This window comes from Plectropomus leopardus, chromosome 1, assembly GCF_026936395.1.
Source record: "Plectropomus leopardus strain MGB_pleo_1.0 chromosome 1, ASM2693639v1, whole genome shotgun sequence".
Lineage (NCBI taxonomy): Eukaryota > Metazoa > Chordata > Actinopteri > Perciformes > Serranidae > Plectropomus > Plectropomus leopardus.
In genome coordinates, this window is record NC_142176.1 from 4590184 (window position 1) to 4603362 (window position 13179).

General features: G+C 39.1%; 1 protein-coding gene across 3 annotated transcripts in view; it reads right to left on the reverse strand.

Moving 5' to 3' along the window:
- ano1a (anoctamin 1, calcium activated chloride channel a) overlaps positions 1-13179 on the reverse strand; it is a 99048-nt gene that overhangs the window by 55251 nt on the left and 30618 nt on the right. For all 3 annotated transcript variants that reach the window (XM_088085677.1, XM_088085610.1, XM_088085653.1), the window contains exons 4-5: positions 4786-4884; positions 618-769 (exon numbers count right to left, since the gene is read on the reverse strand). In XM_088085677.1, coding sequence (XP_087941803.1) covers positions 618-769; positions 4786-4884 — 251 coding nt within the window. The remainder of the gene's footprint in view (positions 1-617; positions 770-4785; positions 4885-13179) is intronic.

Genomic DNA, 13179 nt, shown 5'->3' on the forward strand with positions numbered 1-13179 from the left:
GAAGAAGAAAAGGACACTGGACCTTTTCAGGAGCGTAAGGTAAAAGTCTGTTCGCTGGTGAGAAAGATCTTCCTTTTTTTTGGGTAACAATAATATTGAGGGCAGCGATTATTATTGTGCATACTAACATACATGTAAGAAATAACAACCAAACTATATTTTGAACCAAAATATAAGCCATCACTTATGAACAACAAAAAACAATATATTTTTGTTGCTTTAGTAAAATGTTACCTGTTTCAAAAAGAAAAGTGCACTGGACATTTTTCAGGAGGCTGCCTGCTTACAAATGTAAAGTATATTAAAGTGTGGCAAAACTTTGGCTCTGTGCTCTATGTGTACTCTACATTTTTAATACACAGATGGATATACTGATAACCAGGTTATGTTCATCTGATAACTGTAGTCCAATTAAGATAATGAGCCACTTGACAATTTACTGTAATATCGATTTCAGAGTGCGAACAGCTCAGACGTGTAAAAACTCTTTGGCATGTAGAGTCTGCTGCCTGTGCTGTACACACAACTTGTTAATCTCACACGTGACAAATATTACAGTCAGTTTGACTAGATGTCTTCACGACTCAAGTCACAAAGCCAGCAGAGATTTTACTCACAGATGCTGCTTCTCTCTGGAGAAAGGGTGGGAGAGGGATTTGACGCTTTGTGGCCGGTTGGCGTCTACTTTCGGGTGGAGAGGAGTCGTGACTTTGTGGATGAACAGTCGGATCTTCTCCACCAGATTACTGCCTTGTTTCACGTCGTAAACCTGCAGAGGAGGCAAAAGAGGTACATTCAGATGTAAATTAGGGGACTACATGTTGTTCCTCTGCCTTCTATATTTAAACAGGTGACCTCACTGCCATCAGAATTTATTTCTCAAGAGGTGAGGTTGATCTGACATTATGATTACTGTATTTAGATGTGATCAGAGAGTAGAGGTAATTTGGCAGTTTTTTTTTAGTAAAGCCTGTGTACTGCCCACATCTAAACCCATCAGACCTCTTACAGTGAGTAAGCAGAGCCTTACAGATAAGCGATTATCTTCATTATGCTTGAAACTAGCAAAAAGTCTTTGGCATTTAAAACAAACTTATGTCTGATAAGAGTGATTTGAAATGCATCAGAAAGAAAATTGTAGGTTTGTAATGGTCAAATTAAGATAAGAGATATTGTCTACGTATAAAGCGAACAGAAGAGGACCTAAACTAGACCCTTGCGGGACACCTTCACAGACCTCAGGCCCTGCTCAGACCAAAGATTTACAACGAAACAAGTTGCAACATTATGAAAACCTACCAGTTTATACTAGTGCAACTATGGATGAGATGTTGTATCATCTCCATTAGGGCTGGGTATTGTTTAAAAAATTAAGACACCAGCACCAAAACCAGTACCTACAAAGTGATACCAATACCAATTAGTACTCATTCGATATCCAAATTGTAAATGAAATGGTGTAGCAATACTTTTGAACTTTTTGTCTGCGGCAGTGTCGACTGTACGCTGGGGACAGTTGGTGACACTCTGTTTGGACACACACACACACACACACACACACACACACACACACACACACACACACACACACACACACACACACACACACACACACACACACACACACACACACACACACACACACACACACTGTCACACAGCTAACATTAACGGTTTAGCATTCAGACCTGCAACTATTTTGAAAGCAGACTGCTTACTTTGGGTTTAGAACTGCTTTTTGGACAAAGCAACTTGTGATGGGGCAATGACCAAAAAGTACATTGATTAATCAACAAAATCAGTACATTGATTGATTAGATAAAATAATCCGTATTGGGAACCATGATAGATAGTTGGACATTAATGCACGACAGAATCGAGCTGTTTCGGTGAGGGTGTGAGTTTGTTGGGACGGGTAACTGCTCGGTGTTAAGATGCTCATCAGGCAGGAGAAGACCTGACTGTCCATTGGGAGGAGAGCAGCTCTGAAGACAGCAGCAACAGAAAGATTGCTGATCGACTGCACGTATCGTTTGACTGCAGACATTTCAATACTACTTTGTACAGGGTTATTTTGATACCTTAAAGGTATAAAGCCCTGGTCTACATAACTCTCTCTCTGTTCTGACTTCCAGCTTTTCAGGAATTAGTAACAACTGTAAAGCCCAGTTCAGACCAAAGACTCAAATACTTATGTGTTTCTTTGAGTATGTGTTTGACATGTGTAATCACAGCCAGCAGGAGCAGAGACCCACCGTCAAACACTAACACACAGTGAAGATGGATACCAACCTACGTGTCTGGGTGTTTGTTGTTTCTTGTTTTTGTTTTAAAATCTCCTCACGTGTCATGTCTTTTTTTACTTCCTACCTTTCTCTTTTTCCCCATTTTCTGAGACACCTGCTTTGTATCAGTCTGTTAGTCCTTCCTTGTTCCAGACTCTTGCCAGCACACCTGTCTCGTATTGGTTTTGTTTTCTCTGCGCTTTTGTGTTATCTACCACACCCTCATTTTCTCCATTGTTAGTTAATCCTTTCACCAGTGCCCACTTACTTCATCTGTGTTTTGTTCTTGTGATTACTTCTCTGTATAAATACCTGTGTTTCCCTTTGTAACTTGTCAGTTTGTGGTCGATGTATCTTGGTTTGTTCTTGTTTTTGATTCTCATCGTGGCTTCTCATGTCACGGGCCTGTTCCTAGAATCTGGTAATTAATTATTATTTATTCAAGTTCTTGTGGCCCACCTGTTGCTTCATCACTTTAATTCACTTGCCTGCAATACTGGGGTCATGAGACGGGCATGGACCGAGGGCTGCTGTCAAAGAATACCACAGCAAGAGAACAAATTATCTGCTGACAGTTTGTAACCAACCTGACCAGCTATGCTCGGTATAAGTTGACTGGCTGTTAAAACAGACAGTGTGGTTACTGCTCTAAACCAGCCACTGGCAATTTGACAAACTGAGTTGCAGAAAACACCATCAACTGGCTGGAGTCAAGCTGAGACAGGCCAGTTCACGCTGCTGCAAATTTCCCCTGCAATATTCTGAAACGGTTTTGCCTTATTGCAAATACTTGATCTGAACTGGGCACTTGACTTGGAACCATTAGAAACCAGAACAATTCAAACTACTGAATGTATTGTTAATGTAATTCTAAACTAGAATTACTGCTTTAAGGTTGTATGCCTCCATGAACCCGAGAAGTTGAAGTCACAGTTTAAATCCAAGTCTGTGAAAACATGGACGCTTACTACACATATTTCCCCAGTAGAAAAGAGGACTTTTACAATTGCACAGTTTTAAGGTGGACACCAAACATTAGTGTCATCAATTCAGTATCTGGCCAAAATTCTCTCCTTCTCTTTCTGAGGTTGAGCAACAACCAGAAAATTGTTTTGCAGAACATTGACATGTCAAGAGGAACTTAACGTGTGATCACTTCATCATTTTGTCCTATCAGACAATTGTGTGAAATTTTGTCATGGTAAGCGTATGACTTCCTGATTTATGGCCAAAAACACATTTCGTGAGGTCACAGTGACTTTGACCTTCGACCACCAAATTCCAATCAGTTCATCCTTAAATCCATCTGAACATTTGTGTTAAGTTTGAGGAAATTCCCTAAAGTCCTTCTTGAGATATTACGATCACAAAATGAGATGGACACAAGGTCGCAGTGACCTTTGACCTTTGGCCATCAAAGTCTAACCAGTTCACCCTTGAGTCCAAATGGATGTTTGCACCAAATTTGAAGAAATTCCCTGTCGGTGTTCTTAAAATATGACGTTAGATTGCAACGGATAAGCTCACAGTAATATTTGACCACCAACTTCTAATCATTTCATATTTGACTCAAAGGAAATCTTTGCACCAAATTTGAAGAAATTCTTTCTGTTCCCAAGATAACAAACTCACAAAAATGACCCAAATGCAAGGTCACGGTGACCTTAACTTTTGACCACCAAAATCTAATCAATTCATGTTTTAGTCTGAAGGAACATTTGTGTGAAATTTGAAAACAATCCCTCAGGGCATTTTTGAGGTATCATTTTCACGAGAATGGGATAGACGAGGTCACAGTGATCTTGACCTTTGACCTGTTGCCCCTAATCACTTCCCTGTTGAGTCCAAGTGGGCATTTATGCCAAGTTTAAAGAAATTCCCTCAAGGTGTTTGTGAGATATCACGTTCACAAGAATGGGAAGGACGAATGGACAATCGCAAAAAAATGCTGCCTCATCGTTGCACATGAATGTGCTATGGTGGGTTTGAATTGTAATTGCTGAGGTTGCAATCAGTTATTTGTATCTAGAAAGGCACACAGTTTTCTATGGATGCTAGGATAGGTTTCAAACAATGTGGTTGGTATTTTTGGACTGAGTCAGCTAATGTATTGTATTTTGTGCCAATATTCAATACCACTGCTTTTTGATGATTAAGTTAAAGCAGATTGCAGTGAGATTTTTGGCTGCACAGTCTCCCCTTGTAAATACAGAATAAACTGTGCAGTATGGCATTTCACAAATAGCTTACATGCATTCTGCATTCCACTTATAATTTCATCAAAATCTAATTACAAGGCTTGTTTGAGCTGTCACAAAAAATTGGCCTCATTGGGGGTTATAATGTGACATGGATGCAAAGCACAGAGGAGCAGCAAACATCCATCTTCTCACTTGTCACCACTCAGCACTGCAGCTCTGAGTTCAAACCGCCTCAGGACAAGAAAAAACTACCGTAAATTTATGTTTGACAAATTGACACTTTACTGATGGAGAGGTACCTTCTTTGTCGGCATCTTGAGCTTCATGAACTCCGCCTCTCGACACAGTACGTTCCACGGGGCATGGATCTTCAAGAAGCCGATTCCAGGGATCTTACACTGAAATAAAACAAGATTCGGTTATTTAAATGCTATTCTCTGTGAGGTCACTGCAGAAACATCAGACAAATCATGACTAAATTCATGACTAAAATGCACATTTGGTTGACAAATAATTGGAACAAACACTGCAGCTTGCAGAGCAGCATGTTGCTCTTCTGTCAGATTTAAATCTCTTCTGTCTGGTGGAAAATCCTCTGCATCCATGTCAGCACAAACTCCCATCTTTATTGCTGCATATGGGATTGTTTCTGCAGCCTCTGTTGTTATGTAAAACCACTCATACACTGCCAGACTCACTTCACACCCTCCTGCTCGGCACACTGACCTGTCTGGATACAGAAATACATAACAACCAATTCAAACTAGCTGACTAACTGTGCATCGCAGAGGTTTAGCATGTATTTCCATATGAAATCTAAATGTTCTTTTCCATCTGATGATTGTTAGCAGTGGTTGATGATGTTAAACTGTGGGGAAATGAGGGTCCAGCAACAGGAAAGATACAGCAGGGGTAAATACTGTTGTGCATTTGGAAAAAAGACACTATGTGTATGTGCCCATTGCTCATTAATTTAAACACATTCACGATCCATTAAATGGACAAAGTAATTGATGCTGCTGGCCCATAGGAACTCATGTTATTGATCTGCTCTGTAAGGAGCTCAATTTATATCGTGAGAAAAGCGGCCGTGTGTCTTTGAATAAAACAGATGCCTCTGTATGTTGACAATGTATCCAGGGAATCATAATGATAAAACGGGAATCAGGTAAAATAATAACTATAGTATAAAAGATTAAAATCCTTAATATAACTTAAGCTTATTGTTGAAATTCTATGAACAGTAAGCACTATAAATTCAAATATGCTTTATTATAGGACTTTTTGCTACCAGAGATTGTAATTTTGTGTTTAATTTAGTTTTATGAAGAAGAAAATGACTTTTATGCAAATGTGTTCAGAATGAAAATATGTTAGGGACTGAAAAGATTACTCTTTCTTCTGTGAGTAGTCATTGGTTGCTTTGGGTTAATACCTGGCATAAAACACAGTTTAAAAAAAAAGTCACACACATCCAAGTGTCCAATAGAGTGGGTGCTGGATCAAAGAAATATCCGGCAGAGTAGAAACAAACACATCCTGTTTACAGCCGGCGGCTGCTCCTTAGATTTCATTATTTCCTTATTACTACCTGGAATATTCATAAGTTAGAATTAAAATTACAGTATCATTAGTATTTATCTTATCTATACCCTTGAATGATTGAGGTCAGCACAAATAAAACAAACACAAGCAACTTGCCAAACTTTTAATTAACAACCATTAAAGTGCTAAATGTAAACATGGCCTCCTGCTGTTAGTTTTCTTTAGGAGTGATCATGATATTTTGAGAAAAACCAGGTCAATCTGTACTGATATAAGAAAAGAATCGACCTGAGGCCAGTCCTCAAGTACACAGGTATTTTTGAAAATGTTTTTTCCCCTCTTTTGTTCTCGGCAAAAAACTATCTCATCCACACAACCAGTGGTATTAAAAAAAAACAAAAAAACAAATGAGAAAGCAAAAACACAGTTGAGGCAATGTCAAGAGCGTGTCAAACCAAATCTGCACTGTTTCTACAACTGGTTATATATATTCTATTTATCCATAAACATAAGCATTCACACACACACACACACACACACACACACACACACATTACTGTGCAATCAAATTTATAGGCAATATTTCTTTATCTCTACAGTAAATATATAAAACACCATGTGCATAGTTAATGTATCATGTGCAGCTACATACAGTATCTGCATAGGTGAAAGGTATATATAGACTTGATATTATTTGTTTATTTATTTTCATCTCATTTTGATTTACTTTTTCTAATATTTTATTTTAGCACTCAATCACTTTTTTCCTTTTTCTTTTGCTTCTCACTCTTGAGCTGCTTTAATGTGTGAAATAGGTGAAAGGTATATATAGACTTGATATTATTTGTTTATTTATTTTCATCTCATTTTGATTTACTTTTTCTAATATTTTATTTTCGCACTCAATCACTTTTTTCCTTTTTCTTTTGCTTCTCACTCTTGAGCTGCTTTAATGTGTGAATTTCTCTGGTGTGGGATTAATTAAGTGTTATCTTATCTTAGCCGACAGACAGTGATATAACCGTAACACGAAAGCCATGCAAACAAGAAGAAGATTATGCTGGCCAAAAGCCTGAAAAAAAGCTATTATCATGAGGCTGGAAGCATTGACCTCCGCAGCACATTTTGATGCCTCTGTTTCAGTTCGTTAACTGTACATGTATGTATAAACATGTAAAAAGTCCTGTAGGCAAGGTTTGAGCCAGCACTATTTTGGCCACTTCTATCATTGCATGAAAATGTCACCTCATTTGTGACACCTCAAAAAGAGACATAACAGCACACAGTCCGACAACTGAAGCAAAAATCTCTTTTCCTTTTTTATGTCAACACCACAGACTGTACATAAGGATGGACACCATGACAGTTCCTCCAAAGTGAAGCTTGTTAATCTGAATCTCCCCCTGGTGTCTGACTGCAGTTTAGGCCCCTCCATGCTAGTGAATGGGACATGGGCCAAACTAAAAACTCAAAGTACACACCAAAATAAATGTTTTCCAAAGATGGTTTCTGTCACTGAAGGGAGTTCTCATCACCCTGATGTTTGTTCAAGTGTTTGTTTTTATGATAAGTTTGGTTTTAATGAGTTATTCACTCTATAAAAAGGGGATTTTCAGTCATGATTGACCACTGTGACAGCCAATCCATGTGCTTGCATTCAATGAGGCTGCTCACGATTGGTTGGATGGGTGTTTTGGCGGGAACTCCCCCACCGTGGATATAGCTACTGCGCAGACTCTGGCTCCGAATGACGTCACCAGTGCAAGATGGCAGCGGCCATATCCCAGATATTTTAGCCTCACTTTGGCATAGTGGGGGTGAGTGGGGGCCCATCGTCCATCTTTATATGAAGTCAACACTGAAGTGTTTTACAAAGTTTTCAGTAACCTAACATGCAGTTTGCATATGGACGAAAGGCCAAAATGCAAAGAAAAAAACTGTTTTCAAATGTACCTGTAAACTTGTGGGCTAGACCTCAATCATAACTATAATAAGGACACAACATCATGTGTCGTTCCATACATCGACCCACTAAAAAAGTCTGTGATTAAGACCTAGGCAGACTCAAGCCTCCATAACCCTCCTGTCTTCAAAGTTTGCCTGCACATTTCAAGTCATTTAGAGTGACAGCTTGTAACACTGCGGGTTGCTAAAAGCCTTTTTCAGACCACAATAAGAAACAAGATATGTTATGTCACAGGTTTTCTTATGGAGGTTTTAACGGATGAGTCACTGTGAAGAGTCAATTTACTTCCATTTGTCTTTTGGACAGAAAACTGAAGAAAGGACAAAAAGCCCTGGTTCTCCATTAATGAAAACAAATCTCCTTGTACTCATGGGTCCACTCACGTCGCAAATACACAAGAGCTACCAGGAACACAGCCTAACAAACATCCACATTTAGATGAGATAAGACACAAAAAATAAACGTCAAAGTACTGCTCTGGAGTCAGTTCAAAGACGTGGATCGACTAAAACAACAATTATCAGAATGTCAACAGACCCGATTTAGATCAGTCACTTCTTTCTTTATTTTTAATGAAATCTAAACATATTTGATGTTTATTTTATTATGTTATTAAAATGTCAGCATCCACTCAGGAGGTTATTAAATTAAATTAGATAAACTAAATTGCCTGGATTTTGTCGTTCACTGGCAGCTCTGAAGGCAACAAGACAATTAGTTCCATTTTAATGCGAATGAATTTCTCATTTAATTAGAATAAAGTGCAAAATTGAGGTAGTGTACATGCTTTGGATGACGGGAAAGGCAAACGTGTGCAAGGACAGAAAACAGGAGAAAACATTGGATAAACACAGTAACAGATTTCTTGTCTATTGTTGTTGTTGTCCAGCACTTGTACATGTGAGATGTGACTGTTTGTCTTCGCTGTAGGCTGTTAAAGTTAAGTTAGTTAAACGTATTTCAACTCTGTGCGCTCAACGCAGCACTCTGCAAATTTCACGCCCAGTGCCTTATGGCATCGTCAGTGTTTGTAAATACGTGACGCTCCCATTGCAATACATTACAAAAATAATATAAAATATAATAAAACAAATAAATGTCAGTTACTCACAATATTCGTTATCATTTAAGTGATTACATTATTGGTTCTGTTTAATCGTAGTTAATATTTCTCCTTAGTTCCTCTATTTTTCCTTGATGTATCATTATATGTGTCCCCCACGCACACACATACTCACACACAAAGCTCATGTAACGCATTGAGCACCTTCTGTTCCTGACTGTGCACAGCATCACAGACTGGTCTTCAAGCTGAGCCCATATGTACAACATAATGAACTGTTCTCACCTCCTTTTATACAGCTTAACCCCCATTCATTACCAGAAACATTGATTCAAACCACAGAGGTACAAATAACAGAATAGTAAATTCAATGCATGGTCAATATGGTAAATTGCACAGAAACCTGGTATCAATCAGGCGCCAGTGTTTAATTATTAGAGGCCGCGGTATTGATAAACTCAGAAGTAGGGCTGGGGGATATGGAAAAAGGTCTTATCACAGTAATTTTTTTTCATATCAGTTGATACCGATATATATCACGATATACATCAAATCACTATTTCTGTCAAGCTAAAAGGTTCCCTTTGACTCCTGAGTGAGATGTGAAGATATCATAACCAGTGATGCACGATAATGATTATTTCAACCCACACCGGAGACACCGTCGGACAATGAAGGTGGATTGGACATTTGGAGACACCAGCGGAGAATGAGAGCGGAGCAGACATGGCTGGAATGCGTTCTATCGACTACATCTCATATTTCAATCGAGGAAAAGCTATATCGCGATTAATATCGTTATCGTTTTATCGCCCAGCCCGACTCAGAAGTTATCCGTCGTGCATTTGGTATTGGAGAAACAACGCAAAAGATTTCTGGTTTATCTGGGCTACATAAACCTCATCTTGCACCTTTATCTCACCAACTTTGTTTCTAACTTGCATTAGATTAATACATTTCATCCATGATGCCTTTTCTTTAATCCTAATCCAGAAGAGAGACCTCTTAATTAGAGGCCGTCGTGTACACACACACACACACACACACACACACACACACACACACACACACACACACACACACAAACACACACACACTCACACACACTCACAGACCCTGCTCTTAGTGACAAATGGTGGAGAGACTAAATGCTCAATACTCATACTTCATTAGGGGTGATGGTGACGATGCTTGTTACCATAAGTGCAACATGTCTTTTGCATGTAAGGGGGAAAACAAAGGTCGACCAATATTGGATTTTAAAAAGATGGATTGATAACAATAGTTTTGAACAGGAAAAAGCCAATATCCCATTAATCAATCGGCTGAAGAATGCACCGAAACACACTCACACAGCAGAAGGGACCTGCTTTCTCTGGATTAATACCCGCTGATAAACTCTCCCCTCTTCAGCTCCAGTCAGCGATGTACGACCTGGCATGAGCGGTGGAGGCTGCGCAGCATCGGCCACTACTGGAGGCATGTTCTGCCAATACCAATATTTTGTAAAATGTCCTGTCAGTGCTGATTAATCAGCCAAACCAATAAATTAGTCGACCTCTAGCAAAAACATGAGCAATCTTTTAAGACGTCCAGCAAAAGTTGGCCTGCCCAATGAACTGAATATTAATCATGATCGTGGTTTTGAACACGATAAACATGTTAAATTATAAACATGATCAACTGTGACAGCCAGCACCTCTTTTTGAAGAGCTGTCATGCAGCTACATGTGCACTCTGCAGCAGGAGCCTGTAAAAAATGTTCCTGAATGATGCAAATGCAGATAGGCAAAAAACAAAACAAAACGCGGAATGATATGATTACATGATAACGATTAAAAAAAGAGAAAGCGGCCAGCGTCACACATACACTGTCATTCTGTGGAAAACAGTGACTTAATATTCAAAAGTTCTATAAATATTGCTGTGTTCATAAATTCAACCTGAAATGGTAAGAGCATCATCCAAACTATTGTTTAGAAACTTACAGATTGAGTTTGAGGCCACATTTTGACGAAAACAGCCCTACTAAAAACATTAGTCTTTCCTTTGCATTTAAAAAAAACCTGCGTTCATATGATAACATTATGATCCTCATCATCATCATTCATTTTTCACATGTCAAGGAAAATAAAATAATGGTACAGAATAAAATGCAATACAATAAAAGAACACGAATTCGCAAAAACAACCGAAAACACTGTAGTATGCATGCCAGGCCAGCAGTTGAGGGTGTAACTTTGCAATGACATATTATAGGAGAACACCTCGCGCCTGTGCATAAAGACATTCCTCTACAGAGCGAACGCACCAGAACAGACAGCGTTAATAAACTCAGTATAGTCAGCGGCACAAACACAGCAGTGTTTTTATTGTTGTCCTTCGACTCATGCACAGCTATTTGCCTAAACGAAATGCACATGTTTACATGGCAACACAAGGAACCTGGTTTCAAAAGTCTGCATTTTTAGGACCCAAAAATGCCATTGCCACATGGATGAAAGGCCAAAACGCAACAAAAGTTTAACGTTTCATGCGAGAACCGTTGCGGTGCGGTCCCATAGAGCGCTCAGAGCATGCTTTGGACACTCACAACAGACCGATGGAGAGGTCTCGTAAGATTGTTAGCTAATTTTACAGACTATCAATAACATTTCAGCCTTGTATTATGAGTTACTTCCCTATGAGGAGTGTGCAAAGTAAACAAGTTGGCTTATTTAAAATATAAGGAAAATAAAGCAATGTTATTGCTTTTATTAATTTGTTTCAAAATGAAAAGAAGAACCATAAAAGTACCGAAACAAAAAGCAGTACCTTTAGGTGTAGAAGTACCTCTAAAATCAATACTTATCCCTGTTGGTCAATGGTTGACACGCTTGTCTGACTTTGATCCTAAACGTACCTGAAGCATGAGCTCATGAATAAAAGATGACAACAGCTATCTTATAGCAGGTAGCCTTTTCTGTGCGGAAGATAATCAGGAAAACTCATTACACGGACAGTAGCAGGGTGATCGCTGGCTTTAAGAGGTAATAGAGTTGAACTCTTGAGAGATCGAAACAAAGCAGAAAAAGAGATGGAAATGGAATTCAAATTTATCTCTAAAACACATTCAAATTCCCAGCAGATCCAGTCCTGTCACCCTCAGGCTCCTCACTATCAGACCTGAATCTGCCATTAAACTGCTGGATGCTAAACCTGCTTTCTCTAAACCAGTCTCTCTCTTTCAACTTTCACTTTCAACATTTAAAGAAACATATAATTGACTGTTTGCTAAATCCTTCCCCAAGCAGCTGATCATAGGCTGAGCTTTAGAATGATCTACATCCCAAAGTGGTGTGTATAGGGCTGTGATAGTCCACATTTAAAGAGTTTAGCTTCAGTATTTTGGCAAAGAGCCAGAGTTTTAAAGGAGACCAATAATGTTTTATCCTTTTTTCTGTCATATAAATGTTGGTTAAAAGGTTGGATGTTCACAGGAACGGTGACCAACGTTTGAAATCATGAGGTAAATACTGAATACTGTTTCCAGTGTTGTTGTTGGGGGTTTTGTCACTATGGATACAAGATGTCGTCAGATCAGGACGGACTTCTTTATCTGGTCATCTGCTCCAGGCACCTTACTGCAAGTGTTGACATTACATAGACATCACTACTACATGTAGCTGCATGCTAACATCAGGAAAGCATGTAATCTTGGTTGCCTGGTGATTTTTCAATGGCCTTTATGCATCAAAACAGTCATTCCCCTGGCAGCAAAGACGGTGCAGAGACGCAGAGGTAAAGGCTTTTGAAAGGCGGCTGGGACACACTCTCACCCCTTGGGAGCTTTGGGGTTTAACATAAGCACAATGTAACCAGAGCTGCAATGTTAGAGGATTACAGCAGACGGCAGTAGATGTGAAGGGACGGTGTCCACTCAGGTGCACTTCAGGTGTGCTATTTTTAGCATCATTGTGTGCAGGAATAGAACTTTTTGGGGACACTTGAATGGATGGCCGCTGATTGTTTTTACATAGAAAGCATTTATTAAGGCTCTTTTCAATAATTGCAATATTTTTATTGTTACCCATGTCTTTCTAAATATATTTCTACCCCAGGGCGACTGCGAAACAAATC